This window comes from Polypterus senegalus, chromosome 5 (assembly GCF_016835505.1).
Source record: "Polypterus senegalus isolate Bchr_013 chromosome 5, ASM1683550v1, whole genome shotgun sequence".
NCBI lineage: Eukaryota > Metazoa > Chordata > Cladistia > Polypteriformes > Polypteridae > Polypterus > Polypterus senegalus.
This window is the reverse complement of record NC_053158.1, coordinates 128,276,760-128,294,327: the sequence shown is the minus strand read 5'-3', so window position 1 is coordinate 128,294,327 and position 17,568 is coordinate 128,276,760. Positions and strand designations below refer to the sequence as shown.

Sequence of the window (17,568 nt, the reverse complement as noted above, 5' to 3'; positions counted from 1 at the left end):
ATTTACCACAGGCAGACTCCAGTTAAGCTGCAGAAACATCTCAAAGATGATCAGGGGAAACAGGATGCACTTGAGCTAAATTTTGAGCTTCATGGCAAAGGCTGTGAATACTTATGTACTTGTGATTTCTCAGTTTTTTTTTTATTTTTAATAAATTTGCAAAAGCCTCAAGTAAAGTTTTTTCATGTTGTCATTATGGGGTGTTGTGTGTAGAATTCTGAGGAAAAAAATAGGTTAATCAATTTTGGAATAAGGCTGTAACATAACAAAATGTGGAAAAAGTGAAGCGCTGTGAATACTTTCCGGATGCACTGTATGTAAATACGCGCCTTATAAAGTGGCGCAGGTTGTGCAATATTATAACTGTAGTGCAAGTTTACAGTGGGGTAATTGTACTTATAAGTACAAACAGTTCTACAAGGAGCAATTGATTGAGTGCATTTATTGAGTTCTTGGGATGAAACTGTTTCTGAACCGCAAGGTCCGTACAGGAAAGGCTTTGAAACGTTTTGCAGTGGCTAAGGCAGTGTGGGCTTGATGCTGTATACCGATAATTCTCTTTCCGATTAGCTGCTGCTGTGATTCCCCACTCAGATACAGTGATATAAATACTCCAAGTTGTGCAGTTAGAGTAATATGGAAAAAGATGATCTGCTGTGCAACCCTTAAAGGGAGCAGCTGAAAGAAGAAAAAGAAGAAGATGGTGCAGTGAGAGTAACAACGCTAAATCAGTTATGGTATTTGGAATACTATGGCTATTCCCTGGACTATTATATTTTTACAGGTTAATTGCAATCGGATGCATTACACTAATCAACAATATGCAGTTAGTTTCAGTATATTTATAAAGCCGCGTCAGGAAAATAAAGAGTAACCACAAAGGAACAGTAGCACTGCTTTGATGCTGTGTGCCGCCAGTCTGCAAAACCGAGCAGAGAACTTACGTACGACAGGGTATGAAGGTAACGTGGAAATGTGCGTGGCTTTACGCCAAGTGGTAAGTTTTATACATCGTGATTTGAATGTGGAAACGTTCTTAAGCAAAATTTCTGTGCGTACACACCGTTTTATGCATGAGGCCCCAGGTGTGGAATTTAAACCCAGGATGTTGGATCAGAGGAAGAAGAAGAGGAAGAAGAGGAGGAAGAAGAAGAGGAAGAGGAAATCTGTTTTTAGCAAGGTGACTAGGGGCTAGAGGTCAGTGGAGTGGATCAGATAACCAAAATGAAAGCCAGTACACATTTAAGAGTGCCAGAAGTCAATAACAAAAAACAGCACTTACTAACCATTGAGCTTTGCCTGTTCCTTGAGCTTGGCTGAATATTCTCTTTTGGTGATCACTTTTTTTTTTTTTTTTTTTTTAATCCCCTGTCCAGGATGTCTCCACATCTTCAGCTTTCCATTTTTCCTGTATGTTAGTGGTGCTATTTGTGTGGCCCATCAATCACTTTTCATACATCTTTGAATAAGTACGCTCCCAGCCCAGAGCATTTAAATTAGTGTAATACAAATAAATATTGACAAATACAAAATTTATTGACAAATTAAAAAACACATGTTCACTCATTTTCTTTTTTCTGTAACATCACTAAATTCCATTTTAAATCTGTGAAGGCGTTTTGGGCTATTTAATTTTTCTGTTGTAGTGGGGGTGACGTAGTTAAGCAGACATAAGGAGTAAATATAATTGTCCATCATAGGTCATGTAAGTGACATTTTGTGGATATAGTTTAATGGCTTAAGTTAAAGGCTGTTTTTAAAAATTTGTATTGAAAGATAAATAGGTTGCTGAATGAGAGGTATGCAAATTAGGGCTGCCACAAGTGATTATTTTGTAATCTGTTAATCACTCGACTGGTTTATCGTTTATTCTAACAATTAATTTTGTCCAAATCAAGTAGGCATATGAATACTGTATGTGAATGTTTATTGAATAATTGTATATATGGTATTTGATAACATCAAGAAATGAAAAAAACAAAACTAAAATAACTCCAAAAAGAAGAAAAACAAGAAAACAATGTTAACCATAAAATGTTTAAATCAAGAAATATTTTTAATTAATAATGGACATAATGTGGACAGTCTAACTTGAAACAAGACCAAAAAATGATGCTTTTGGGTCCATTCCACAGGTGTCAAACTCCAGGCCTGGAGGGCCGCAGTGGTTGCAGGTTTTCTTTCTAACCCTTTTCCTAATCAGTGTCCAGTTTTCCCTGCTAATTAACTTCTTTTCCCTCTATTTTAATAGCCCTGTTTTTAAGGATTAAGTCTTCTGAGTTGATTCTTTTCTTCATTAAATGACAGCCAAACATAAATGAGACATGAAACGAGCCAACAGATAGATGACCAACTAAATTGGGGCTTCAAACTCCAACCAGTTCTTTAATGAGAAGCTGATTCTTGCTGTTAAACCCCTTATTCAATTCCATGGCTTGTTGCTGCTCTCTTTTTGCCACAGCAGACATTTCCAAAACTGTTGATATTCTGTTTTTTTCTAAGAACTCCTAAAATGTTTTGGTAACCCGAGGGATCAACCTTACTGAGACCTTCATCTTTATTTTCAGATTTGGTTTGATGGGTACAGGTGAGCTGGTCATGTCCTGCTTGTTTTATGTCTCATTACTGTCCGGCTGCTATTTAAGGAAGAAACAACTAAGGGGCCTGAGTCAAGTTAATTAAAGCTAAGACTAAAGTTAATTAGCATCCATAACTGGTCACTAATTAAGAAGATGGTTAGAATGAAAACCTGCAGCCACTGCGGCCCTCCAGGACTGGAGTTCGACACCCTTGATTTAGACCATAGTGTTACAACAGAAGAATGCCAACATGTCCACATTCTCAGGGCTAAGGATGGCTCTCTTCTTTGTGACTAGATTTCCAGCGGCTGAATATGGGTGTTCGTAAGCAGTAGATGTGGCAGGTACATAAAAATATGATTTTGACAGAATAGCCAATTTGGGAAACCTTGCCTTGTTATCTTTGTACCACTACATTGCGTTTTCACTTTTCGGAAGAAGATGCTCTCCAAAATAGGTTAGGATCTTTTTTCTCACCATTTAGTTGACTGTGCTTTCTTGTTCATCTTCTGCACTGTCATTTTCACTGTCATGTGGTTCTGAGTCAGATCCAATAGTGAATCAAATGAAGATACTTTCCCTTTTCTTGTCATTAATTAAATGCCAGGTATGCCTCTGTAGCGATACTTGTCCATGCATCCATTGTTAAACTAACACTGCTGTTGGAAGAAGTGAGGATGAGTTTGACTTTCTCGAATGTGTCCTCATACTTCTTTTCCATCCTGCTAATGAAATAGGCACTTTTGGGGAGAACATAGCCAGGTTGGAAAGTTTTAATCATAACCTGGAACCTCTCGCCTCCACTGCTGCCAGAGGCGTCATGTCTTTAATTAGCATGTTGAGCACACTGTTTTTCAATGCTGCTTCAAGCATTGGTATGCAAATAATTGTTCCTTAGGAGGAATTTATCTAAGCATTTACGTTTTTTACAAAGTGAGGGGAGATACATTTGTAACAAGGTATATTTATAACTGTATATAATGTCTCAAACATAAATGCATTTTCCTTACTAGCTTGAATATATTTAAATGATTACAAATATGTGTACAGTGGTGTGAAAAACTATTTGTCCCCTTCCTAATTTCTTATTCTTTTGCATTTTTGCCACACAAAATGTTTCTGATCATCAAACACATTTAACCATTAGTCAAATATAACACAAGTAAACAAAAAATGCAGTTTTTAAATGATGGTTTTTATTATTTAGGGAGAAAAAAAATCCAAACCTACATGACCCTGTGTGAAAAAGTAATTGCCCACTGAACCTAATAACTGGTTGGGCCACCCTTAGCAGCAATAACTGCAATCAAGCGTTTGCGATAACTTGCAATGAGTCTTTTACAGCGCTCTGGAGAAATTTTGGCCCACTCATCTTTGCAGAATTGTTGTAATTCAGCTTTATGCCGCAAACTCTCTTTCAGTTTAGATTAACTGTGTCAATTGTGCCAGTTTAAAAAATTATCTTCCCTAGTCAGTCTGAGCCATGACTGAACACACCAAAAATACTTAATGCTGCCCTTGTTTGTATAGGATGTTATTGCTACTCAATTTTGACTGCCAGTAGGTGGTTTTCTTTCAGATCCATGAGAACAGTTAAAGAGTCCCTTGCATAAATATCTGGAAAAGAGTGAAGAATCTTACTCTACCTAAAATATACCTAGCAATTGCATTATTATACTGCAACATATTACTTCAGTACACTCACGACTGATAGTGGTGGTAAATGCATTTAACAGACCATTTATCTGTTCTATCCATAGAATACTGTGGCTGTAACTTTCCTCCCAAAGCTAATCACATGTAGAACATTAGAACACTCTAGACGAGAACAGGCCATTAAGCCCAACAAAGCTCGCCAGTCCTATCTACTTGTTTCCTCCAAGAAAACATGAAGTCGAGTTTTGAAAGTCCCTAACGTCTTACTGTCTACCACACTAATTGGTAGCTTATTCCAAGTGTCTATCAATCTTTGTGTAAAGAAAAACTTCCAAATGTTTGTGCAAAATTTACCCTTAACAAGTTTCCAACTGTGTCCCCGTGTTCTTGATGAACTCATTTTAAAATACAAGTCTCGATCCACTGTACTAATTCCCTTCATAATTTTAAACACTTCAATCATGTCACCTCTTAATCTTCTTTTGCTTAAACTGTAAAGGCTCAGCTCTTTTAATCTTATCTCATAATTCAACCCCTGTAGTCCTGGAATCAGCCTAGTCGCTCTTCTCTTGACCTTTTCTAGTGCTCCTTTTTGTAGCCTGAAGATCAAAACTGCATGCAGTACTCAAGATGAGGCCTCACCAGTGCATTATAAAGGTTGAGCATAACCTCCTTGGATTTGTACTCCACAGATCGTGCTATATATCCTAACATTCTGTTAGCCTTCTTAATGGCTTCTGAACATTGTCGGGAAGTTGATAGCTTAGAGTCCACTATGACTCCTAAATCCTTCTCATAAGGTGTATTCTCGATTTTCTGACCGCCCATTGTGTATTCAAACCTAATATTTTTACTTCCTATGTGTAATACTTTACATTTACTGATATTAAATTTCATCTGCCACAAATCTGCCCAAGCCTGTATGCTATCCAAATCCTTTTGTAATAATAGAACGGATTCCAGATTATCTGATAATCCACCTTTCTTGGTATCATCTGCAAACTTAACCAGCTTGTTACTTATTCCTGCTCCTCGACTGTCTCCACATTTAAAAGCTTATCCCAGTCTATACTACTTAGACTTTGTCGCATCTGCTCTAAATTAGCCCTACCAAATTTCAACTTAACAATTTTAGTCTTTGCATCTGTACTCTTACAAAATACTGAGAATTGTATTACATTATGGTCACTTGACCCTAGTGGTTCAATCACCTGTACACCCTCAATTCTATCCTGATTATTACAGAATGCTAAATCCAGACAGGCTTCACCCCGTGTTGGTGCTCCTGCTCCTCCATCTGCAAGGTTATCCCAGTTAATATTTGGATAATTAAAGTCCCCCATGACTATAATATCCCCTGTAAACTTGCCTTTTTGATATTACTAAAAGATGTGTGTTGAAATTACTGTCTGAATTGGGTGGTCTATAACACACTCCTAAAATAAGACCTCTTTCCCTAATATTTTCCAGGCAAAGCCACATGTCCTCACTAAGATGGGGCTCATCATCCAACTGAAGAGGTCTTACATTTTAAACCCTGTTTGGCATAAACAGCAACCCTACCTCCTTTTCTGTTCTGTCTATCCTTCCTAAAAATGTGTATCCCTCTATGTTACACTCATCCCCATCTTTGTTATTTAGCCAGGTTTCCGTTATTGCTATAATATCATAATTATGCTCTGCTACATACAACTCCAACTCACTTACCTTATTTTTGATACTTCTAGCATTAAGGCAAGCTATTTTTAATGTGTTAATCCTTCTACATTTACGTGTTTGCTTAGAATTTACATTACTATGCATTTTTATTTCTACACCATTGTTTGTTCTTCCATGTATAGATCTAAATCTGGCCTGTCCTAACCTCCCTGCCCCCATTCCCTAGTTTAAACAATCCTCGACTAGCCTACACATACGCCTCCCCAATACATTGGTGCCCCTCCGGTTCAGATGTAACCCGTCACGGCGGAACAGGTCCCATCTGTTCCAAAAGGAGTCCCAATGCCCCATAAACCTATACCCTTCTACCCTGCACCAAGATTTGAGCCATGCGTTAAGCCTTCTAATCTCCTCAATCTTACCTGGACTGGCGCGTGGCACAGGCAGAACTTCGGAGAAGACTACCTTGTCAGTTCTGCTCCTCAGCTTGGTACCTAACTCTTTGAATTTGGATGCAGAACTGGCAGACTACCCTTATGTATGTCATTTGTTCCAACGTGGACAATGACAACTGGATCCATCCCCGCTCTGGCCAAGAGCCTATCCACCCTTCCAGGAGGTCTCCCACCTGTGCTCCCGGAAGGCAACACACTGTGAGACTCTCTCTCTCTGGAGCACACCTGTGCTTCAATCCCCCTAATGATTGAGTCCCCAACTATCACTACCTCTCTCTTTTTGGGAACTGGTTTTGAGGTGGCCCGTTGGGGCTCCTCAACCCTGCCTACCACCTCAGAATTATCAGAGTCACCGTCCAGCTCCGCAAGGACATGATAATGGTTAGACGCTTCTAATTCTGGGGTTGATGCCCCCGGACAGTGTGCACCCTTTACCTTGCGCCTTGTGACCGGGACCCACCTATTCCTATGTGTCTGATCTGGAATCTCTTCCCGCCACCTTAGGGGTGCACACTATCTCTCTAAAGGACACCTGGGCCAAGTCCGCCAATTCTCTATTACAACGCAGGTCAGCCAACTCCTCCTCCAGTTCAGCGACCCTGAGCTCGAGGTGCTGGATCAGCTGGCATCTCTTGCAGATGTAGCCCTCATAGACAACTGGCTCTTCCAAACCATCATCTAAAAAGTCCAACATCCAACAGGACTTGCATTGCACTGGCCTCATTATTAAAATTTGACTTGGGATTACTAAGCTGCCTTAACTTTTTTTTTTCCTTAATATTAAATTTCTTCTTCTTTCAGCTGCTCCTTAACTTCAGATATTTTACACCTTTTCCTCTTAAGCTCCTGTTATGTTCTCCCTCTCAGCTGCCTGCTATTTGCCTTTCTTTAGGTTAACTTTACTTTTCTCTGTCTCTTCTCCTAACTTTGCGCTCCTCTTACTTATAAGCTCTTCACTCGCACTGTTTGTATTCCCCCGTATTAATGAACCAATACGCTGTCGCCCAGTTAACTGTTCTACCTCTGGACCGCTAAGGACTGTTTAATCTAAAATAAACAAATAAATAAAACTTTACTACCTTATTTGCTCCTACAGCCCTTTGTGCCTGATCGGCGTCTTAACGCAGGCCGCTTACCTGCGCACTACTGAGCTTCCACCTTTTACTGTTTTGAAGTCAGCCGTGGCCTTTTTTTCTTTTCCTTTAAACTAAGGAATCGCTGTTACGACTACTCGGTTATTTATTTACAAATGCTGATATCTGTTACTGCTGCTTTCTACCCTGCCGCCTCGATGCAATTGTATGAATTTCTCTAGTTAACCAGCCTCAAAATAATAAAGGAACTGTTATCAAACAGCTAAGCAAGTGTAAGTGGGTTACTTATGGTATTGTCTTGTCCTGCGCTGTACCTCCAGAGTGCTTCCTTTTCAGGTGTTCATCATTCAACTGGTGCTTCTGTGGAACACCATCTCTTTATTACGTAGTAAACAATCAACCATTTTCTTACAGAGGAGGTTTTTGGCTTTCCCCAATATTTGGAGAGGCAACTGGATGTGGTTCAGCAGCTGCCATGATTAGTTTACTCAAACAGTAGAGAGCGCCATAGCATGCTATTTGGGGATGGGCTATTGGTGTTTGGGAGATTAGACTAGTTGATTGACACATACACACACACTAGGGTGCTTTGCCCCCTGCTAGCTTCACTCACCAAACCCCGGGCCTTGGCTATGCGCTAGCTTCTTTGTGTTTCTGCCTCTCACGTTTGGGGATGCGGATGTACAATTTAAACAGATTACTTTCATGCGAAATGTTACATATGAGTAATAGAACTAACTATTTTACTTACAGCGAGTGAGTAACCATAGTAAAAAATAGTAAAACATAATAAATTTAAAGTAAATTCTGTTTCATGTTGCTTAAGAGTTATTCATTGCGTAATATGGTTTCGTTCTGCTTGGCTTTGAAATTAACACACAAATACTTTTTAAACTTTTACTGTAAAACTTAAGTTAAAACAATTTTTTTAATTAGTTTTGTCAATATCGCATTGAATTTTGATTCTGTGTTTGGACTTTCATCGTGACAACACCATGTATAACTGCCCGTGAATGAATTTCATTTCTTTCTCTCTTTCAAATAAAACAACTTTTTCGAATGTTTGGATCTGAGATTTGTTAATTGTCTTTGCAAAATCTATTCTAATATTATTGCTAATTCTGTTAGCGTTTTAATACAAATTGCATTTAAGGATCTCCTTTGTTGTCTAATGTTATCCACAGAAGATGTACTACATTACCTTTTTTGGATATGTCCTTCTTTCAACAGTAATTTGTGTGTTGGAAGACCGGATGATATTATCGATTGTAGATTTTTCTTCGGGATATTGTAAGTTGTTGTTTTCATCGTCTGCACGATCACCACCAACTGTTTCAGCATAGTCTAGTGATGCACATTTAACCAATTTGCAGTGTAACTGATTGTCATTTTTGGCGTTAATTTGTTTGACTTCATCGTTTCTGGGTGCTGGGATTGCCCGTGTACTCATTTCGTCTTTTGATAACAGTACCATGTGCATGGTTGAATATGGTTGAGAGTAGGGCGTGACTTGAAAAAATCTCATGGCCAAAGTCTCGTCTCGCGGGACTTGGAAAAATCCCTTGAAAAAACTTTTCTTGTCCCAGGATGTTTTTATATAATAGAGAGATACGTTTATTTTAGTTAATTACCTTGATTAACCATGGCAGTTTCTTGAATTTGTGTGGTATGTTATGGTTAAAATAGTTTTCAGACATCCTTTGTCTTAAATACTATATTTTTATGATAGCATGGCCCCCGTGATGAACTGGACATTTTATCCACTTGCTGCAAATTCCTATGTTCTGTTAGGCACCTCCCGATTTGAACCTAAGTGGTGTTTTGTTATTGGACTTCTGTGCTCGTTACGGATTGTCCATAACGAACACCATGTTCAAGCGTAGGGGTGTTCATATGTGCACGTGGCACCAGGACACCCTAGACCTCAGTTCGATGATCGACTTTGTGGTCGTGTCGTCAGACTTGGGGCCACATGTCTTGGACACTCAGGTGAAGAGAGGGGCGGAGTTGTCAACTGATCACCACCTGGTGGTGAGTTGGCTTTGATGGTGGGAGAGTATGTCGCTCAGGCCTGGGAGGCCCAAATATATTGTGAGGGTCTGCTGGGAACGTCTGGCAGAAGTAACTTCAACTCCCACCTCTGGCAGAACTTCGACCACATCCAGAGGGAGGTTGATGACATTGAGTCCAAAAGGGCCATGTTCCGTGCCTCTATTGTTGAAGCGGCTGACCAGAGCTGTGGCCGTAAGGTGGTCGGTGTCTGTCATGGCGGCAATCCTCGAACCCGATGGTGGACACAGACAGTGAGAGATGCCGTCAAGCTGTGTAAGGAGTCCTGTGGGACTCTGGAGTTAGCTAATAGGTACCGACAGGCCAAGCGGAATGCGGCTTCTGTGGTTGCTGAGGCAAAAACTCGGGCGTGGGAGGAGTTTCGGGAGGCCATGGAGAACGACTTTCAGATGGCTTCAAGGAGATTGTGGTCCACTATCCGGCGTCTCAGGAGGGGGAAGCAGTGCAGTGTCAACAACGTAAATGGTGGGGATGGTGCGCTGCTGACTTCATCCTGAAACGCTGTGGGAGTACTTTGAAGACCTCCTCAATCCCACTAACATGCCTTCCAATGAGGAATCAGAGCCTGGGGACTCGGAGGTGGGCTCCCCCATCTCTGGGACTGAGGTCACCAAGGTGGTCAAAAAACTCCTTGGTGGCAGAGCCCAGGGGGTGGATGAGATACGCCCGGAGTTCCTCAAGGCTCTGGATGTTGTAGGACTGTCTTGGTTGACATGCCTCTGCAACATCACATGGACATCGGGGACAGTGCCTCTGGATTGGCAGACCGGGTTGGTGGTCCCTCTCTTTAAGTTGGGGGACTGGAGGGTGTGTTCCAACTACAGAGGGATCACACTCCTCAGCCTCCCTGGAAAAGTCTATTCAGGGGTCCTGGAGAGGAGGGTCCGTCGGATAGTTGAACCTCGGATTCAGGAGGAATAGTGTGGTTTTCATCCTGGTCGTGGAACAGTAGACCAGCTCTACACCCTTAGCAGGGTCCTGGAGGGTGCATGGGAGTTTGCCCAACCAGTCTACATGTGTTTTGTTGACTTGGAAAAGGCGTTCGACCGTGTCCCTCGGGGAATCCTGTGGGGGGTGCTCCGGGAGTAAAGGGAACCGGATACCCCTGATAAGGGCTGTTCCCTGTACAACCGTTGTCAGAGCTTGGTCCGCATTGCTGGTATTAAGTTGAACCTGTTTCCAGTGAGAGTTGGACTCCACCAGGGCTGCCCGTTGTCACCGATTTTTGTTCATAACTTTTATGGTTTTTAAGCAATACTTTGGTTTTCTTTTCAAATGCTAACAACATGCAAGTTATACTTTTGTGTGCTACTGTGCGCTGCTAAGGACTGTGTTTGCATCCAGAGTTTATCTCTGCCATTTTTGCGCGTTGCTGAGGGCATAAGCTCTACCCCCTGTCCCCACATAAGCCTAAGTTGGTGAAGATGTTATGTTTATGTTACATTGGTTTCAGCTTTCCAAATGTCTCTTGTTCAGTGATCAAGGGTATGGAAGAGATCTAGGAAAGGATGATTTAACTCTGGGAGGGGCTTACCCACTTTCCCAACCTTCACAACACATCTTATTTTACAAGTTCATGTAATATAACCAAGGAGGTCTTCATGCTGTTTTATGTATCTGCATTGCACATGTTGAAATAAGACACTATTTCCTTTTTATGTTTTCCTTTGAATATGAATGTACAAATGTAATGTGCTTCCCATTTTCCTTTGTAGCATCCAGCCTTCGTTGTAACCCTTAAAAATCTGCTATAAGAAGGCAAGGTAATATACTCTCTATCCCTGAGGATATGATGGTTAAATTCTCTTTCTGAGGGATCCCATATTTTACCAGTTGGATTGTGATCTAACTGTACATGCCAAACATTCCTACAGTATGCTTATTCCTGTGGCATTTCTGTTTGATGTTGTAATTGTGTAGTTTTGAGAACTTTCTGCTTAACCTGTATCTGGTGATGTAAAATTATCATGTCTATGTAGTGCCACCTGCAGCATTCATGCCATTTTCACCATTTTTGCTTTGTTTGCAGTTTGATTTATTTAAATCATTGTTGATTTATTTAAATCGCTGCATAATAAACATTTTTAAACAATGTACTTGTTATGGTTGCTGCCTCAGTATTTCCTTGGCCCTTATCATGTTTTCAATCTGCTTATCTGCATTTTTGTCTCTTGATATCAAATAGTTACTAAAGACTTCACAGCTGGCATTTGCACCCTATTATCTATAACTGAAGAATTAGTTCATGTTGCCATTTGTAGTTAATACATTTCTTTCTTGTGTATGTTTTGTGAACAAGGAAAATAAAAAGGTAAATTGCAAACATACAATACAATGTCTCTAATTACAGAGTATATAATATTCTGGAGAGTACAAATATAGTAGATACAAAAAATACAGCACCAACAGACACTTTACCTAGAGGAGGAAGTATCTAATGGAACTATTAAGATGAAGCGCAGCTTGAGCATAAAACTACAAACAAAGTTAGATTCCAAAAATAATGAGTATCAGAACAGGGTAAATGAGTGCATTTTTAAAGTGTAATTTGTAGCACCATAGCTGGTTCTGTTTTTTAAAGGATCCAGCATCCTGGTTGTAAATTCCATACCTGGTAAATGGAGCCCTCATGAGTGTTCTTTCGTTTATTGTATTATTCTCTTTAAATGGTGCATGAAAATGCTAGAAGGACAGATGCTCCTAAGACACTGGGGATGTGGTGCTAACAATCATATTATTGCCAAAGTCATTTAGTTGACAGGTTTTTTTCTGATTATAATGTTTTAAACAATAGCTAAACCTCCTAATCATAATTGTGTACAGTGATCTTCATAATGTTTCCTTTACTCCACATTTTAAAATTTCAAATCAAACAATTCATTCGAGATTAAAGTTCACATTGCAGACTTTAATTTAAGGGTATTTGCATACAATTCAGTCACACCATGTAGAAATGACACCACTTTTTATGCATGCATGGTCCCCCAATTTCAAGGCACCATAATGTTTGGAACATGGCAATTGTAGGTATATTGAAGCAGTCATATTTAGTACTCCTGCTATTTTCGGGGGCTTGTCCCTTAAGTTTTCTCTTCAGCATATGGAAGGCATGCATTTACAGTATATGCATATGTAATATGGGGAAGTGAAGGTCTGCTATACGGTTTGCAAACACTTTATGGACTGTCCTTTTCAATGCCAAAAGCAAAAAATTGACCAAAGAGACAAGAAAGGCAGTTTACAGCTTTCCTTGCAATGCATCCCCAGTGGTATATGTGGGACAAACCTCTAAAAGACTTGCAACATATATTTCAGGAACATCGCAGTGCTGTCAGAAGGAAGGACCCATGGTCTCTGATTTACATACATAAAGTTCCACTGGGCACACATTTAACTGGGACACTGTGAAAGAAAAATTCAGGGCCAATACTAAGAATGCCAGAAAGCTGGCTGAATCTTGGCTCTCTAGAAAACACCATTAACAGACACTTGGATTGAACCCAGCATATGCAGGCTTAAAAAGAAGAATATTAATATAATAAAAAAAAAGACTTTATGACCAACACCTTTTCAATCCCACCTTATTAATCTACACCAGGGGTGCCCACATTTTTTCGGCTTGCAAGCTACTTTTAAAATGACCAGGTTGAAATGATCTACCTACATTAAAAATGCTATATAAATATAGCATTAATATAAATATATATATTTCACTATATTTCACTTGCTCACAGATTCCTCTAACAAATGCCTCATCTGCCTTAGAGCCCTTGCAGCCGTCCTTTTCAGTTCCCGGTACAGACCGGAGTTGCCATCAAGCCGTGCACTGTGACTCCAGTAACACCAACACATCCCTCGGCAACCTTCAGGGTCTTTACACAGAAGGTCTTCCATATCAAATGAGAATTGGCAGTTGCACCCAAATCCCTAAATCCGTAAATTCTTCCTTGGTATGACGTTAACTACATCCAGCCCTGCAAGCAGTCCTCTAACTTGCTGGGAAGGCATGGTGGTTGGTGGCAGGATTAGCAATCCAGCCACTATTTATATTAAAAAACTTCACACAGCTCTGAGACAACAGAAAGGACTCCTTTCTGCTCTCTATGGGTGTAGGGCGGCTGCTTACAATATGATGATGATGGGGGAAGGCCCTCGGAAGCCCCATCTTTGGAAGATTCATTTTATTCGCAATTTTGCTTGGTGCTTGATGGGTAACACTCCTCTGGTCATGGGTGACTTCAGTGCAGCCACTGGCACTGACCAGGCTGGCTTTGAGGATTGTCTCATTCCCCATGGGTCTGGTGACTGTGGTAAAAGTAGATCCATGTTCCTTGACTTGGCAAAAGGTTAGGGGCTGTGAATTGCTGGATCCTGGTTCCAGCTCCCTGAGGTGCATTGTTGGACTTGGTACTTGAGGGCAGACACTGAAGGCTCTTGCAAAACTGCAGGGTTTATAGAAGTGCCCAATTTGTTAATTCTGAATTCTGACCACAGGCTTGTTGTTGCTACTCTGAAGATCCAGCTTAGGTGTCCAGTAAGTTACCACCTACTAGGAAAATGAGGCTGGACCTGGCCAGACTCCAAGATCAGGCTGTTTCTGATGAGTTAGCATGCCACGGTTCTGTCTATGCAATAATCCACGACAGACTTGGGTGTCGAAAGAAGCCTTATGACAACAAAGATTCACGTCTGATGAAAAGGTGAAGACGGTGTATTCGTGGCTCACAGCTCAGACTAAAACATTTTTTAGTGAAGAAATACGAAAGCTTGTTAACAGTATATATACAGTATATAGTAACAAGACAAGAGAGAGAAAAAGGTTTGGGGATCTACCCTGTATGTTGTAGGTCAAGTAGATCAATTGAACGAGTAATCAAAAAAGAGTCCCAATAGAAATGAATAGGGAGGAGAGGTGTTGGCTTGTATAGGTGGTGTGCAGAAGGAAGTGGGTTGATGTAGAAAGTGGTGGAAGTGAGGTGAGTAGTAGGGCATGGTCAGGACAGGAATGCGGAAGTTGATGCTGGTTTAGCTGGGTTTCCATTCTAATGAACTGTAGAAGAGGGAGAAAAGAGGTGAGTCTTATCCTCAGTTAAGCCCTTTGACTGCCTCCTATGTGCATGTGTGTGACCTATATACATACATAAGTAATAAATAAAATAAAATAAATATATATATAAATGAAATAAACAGAAATGAGCTCATGAATAGGTGGGCATTCCACCCTGTACAGTATACCTGAAATTAAGGCAAATTAAAATGTGTGTGTACAAACTCAAGTTCAAACTGGAACTGAGAAAACAAAACATGACATTTATATAGTCTGTAGATGTGAAGAGGATGGTACAGAGGACCAGAACTGGAAGTGACATTTTTTGGAGGAGGTACAAAGGGACGAGAAATGGAAGTCATGTCTTTAGAAGCCTTGTTCTTTTGATGTTCTGCAGAGGGAATAGAGGCAAAAGTGTCAGAGGACAGCACCAACCCCTTGGTCCGGCTTTTCTCCCGTGTGCATATTAAACTCCATAAAGGGAGCAAATGAATCGCATATCTTAAAATTGTTGTTTATTCCTAAACTTTTGATTCCTGCCAGGAATCATCATCATCAGAGGAAAAGATTAGACTTACAGGAACCCAAGGCAATATATAGCAAATAAGGAGGAGAGGATATTTAGCTGATCGGGGTGGATTGATGAGATGGGGTTCGGAGCGTGTTGGTCATTGCGTCTTATTTATTATATCCATGTTCTTTTCAAGCCTGCATATACCGGTCCATGTGCAAATGTCAGTTAAAAGCGTTTTTATTGAATAGCTACGTTTCAGCCAGTTCTGACACTTTTAGGAATAGCCTTGAATTTTACTTGTACTGAGTCCCATTTAAATTTGTGTCTGGTTGAAGTTATATGTGTTTGTGGATTTCCAACTACAAATACGCTAACCTTGTTATAGACCTTCACTTCCACACATATATAGATATATAAAAAAGTTTAAATCATTTAATTCTTCCTAAATTCTTTATAAATGCTTTCTAGCTATGTACTGTAATTAACTGCATTTTTGACTATTTTTCCATAATGTTGATCATAATTTTTGCTTTTTTACCTCATCAGTTGAGGTTTTGTACATTTAATTAGTTTATCCTGTTATTTTTGTCACACATGCAGAGTACGGTGAAATTCTTACTTTCTTGTGCTTATCAATATGGAAATACTAATTAAAAACAGTTGTCTGAGTCCTCTTTTTACTACTATTAATGGACTGTTGGCCGATCATAATACTTAATTCAATGTATTAATGTCCCACTTGCTTCAGTGCACCAGCGTTTCTGCATATTTTTTTCCTTTCTTTTCTAAGGTAACTCTTCTTGTTGTTTTAGGATTAAGATTGATAATATCTGCAAGATTTTAACATCAATATTTTCTATGCAGTAACCTGGAAAGGATCTTTAAACTCTTACTGGTTGTTTTTTTTTTTTTTTTTTAAAAATGAATTCCTTCAGTATTTACTGTATAGTAGAAATTTTGGCAGTTTACAATCATTTCAAGTTTACAATAAATTAATAATTTATTCAGATTCACTTTTGTGCCAATCAAATGCAAAAAATGTCCTACACAATGAAAAAAAGTTTACTTCTTAATCAAGATTCTCATGAACAGCAGTCAGTGCTTTTCCAAATTAATGCTTTATCTGAGTGCAGAGAGACATTTCTAAAATATGTTTTTCTATTAAAAAGCAACCACTCAGTGTGTTATTTGAGTGGGGATCATTTTTTTTGTCTAGTTCAGTGATAACTGAAATACATTTTTGATTTTAGTTATAGTTGATGTCAGAAAAGAAGTGTTGGTCATATTCCTTCCAAACTTTAAACATTCTGAATCTTATGTATCTTTGAATGAAGCTGCTTTTAAGGCTAATATGTTTTGTTCTATTTGGAATTTGGGCATTTAATATTTTTTCCTGAATATATCCAATATTCTAATCAGTTCTTATTGGCATTGAGGGTTTTTAGTGATGTAAACAATGTCTCAGTACAGTATGATCAGTATAATTACATAACACCCTCCTAATATGTTGAAGTCTTCCTGTGCAGTTTTCTACTTAGAGTTGATTTGAAGATGCCTTAAGTGACAGCTTTCTGCATTTTGGTACAGTTAAGAACTTAAGCCAAAAATCTATCGAGAGCTTCTTGTAGAAAGTATGGAGAAAATGTCAAATGTCTGATTTGAGTAGCTGTTTGCTGCATGAGTTCACAGATTTCATAGTATGCATGTATTCTATTTTTGTTTTGCTTTTATTTTTTGTTCTTAAATGGTATCCTTTATTCTTACTTTTCATCTTTTTCATGCCCATCCTTGTTTTTATTTTATTTATTTTTTTTGTTTCCTTTTCTTGGTTGGATGCCTGTGTGTGTTTAACCCACTCCCTGTCCAGTCCTGGAGTTTGAACTGCGGAAAGCCAAGGACACCATTCAGGCCCTCCGTGCCAACTTGACTCAGGCAGCAGGTGCCGTACAATATACTTTTACTTCTTCAGTCTTTCTGCTTTGAACACTACTCCCATGCTTGTGTCACTGATTGTCAGATGCGTGCAAACAGCTGTGTTTTCTTATTGCAGAGAGTGAAGTTCCTATGCAGGAACGAAAGAATTACAAATCAAGTCCTGAAATTCAGGTAAGTACAATATTCATGTCTTCTTTTTGAAGCTTGAATTTATTTATTTATTTTTTTTATTTGGCCACAAAAATATATTTAAACTAGCAAGAGCTGCTTCTCCATGTAATACGTTTAAAAATGAATTACTTGTAACCTGTTTAAACTTTAAAAAGACAATTCCATATCGGTTATTGCTGTAAAGTTTGAAAAATCTTTGTACATTTGCTGTTGCAGCAGACAGAAGGAGATATTTTGATACTGACAGTTTCCCCTTGGTATTTAATTTGTGTTATTAAACTGCACATGTATACATTATTTACAATGACAAATTTCATCCAATAAGTCTCTCTATGCATTTCAAATTCATATGTAACTTAACATTCTAATTGGAAATCATTACATTTAT

General features: G+C 39.3%; 1 protein-coding gene across 5 annotated transcripts in view; it reads left to right on the top strand.

Annotated features, from left to right (window-relative positions):
- The window catches only part of relch (RAB11 binding and LisH domain, coiled-coil and HEAT repeat containing), a 316,927-nt gene that overhangs the window by 68,274 nt on the left and 231,085 nt on the right, over positions 1–17,568 (top strand). For 4 of the 5 annotated variants that reach the window (XM_039753340.1, XM_039753339.1, XM_039753338.1 and 1 more), the window contains exons 3-4: positions 16,942–17,013; positions 17,125–17,180. In XM_039753340.1, the coding sequence (XP_039609274.1) occupies positions 16,942–17,013; positions 17,125–17,180 (128 nt within the window). The remainder of the gene's footprint in view (positions 1–16,941; positions 17,014–17,124; positions 17,181–17,568) is intronic. The other variant, XM_039753342.1, reaches the window with a different exon arrangement.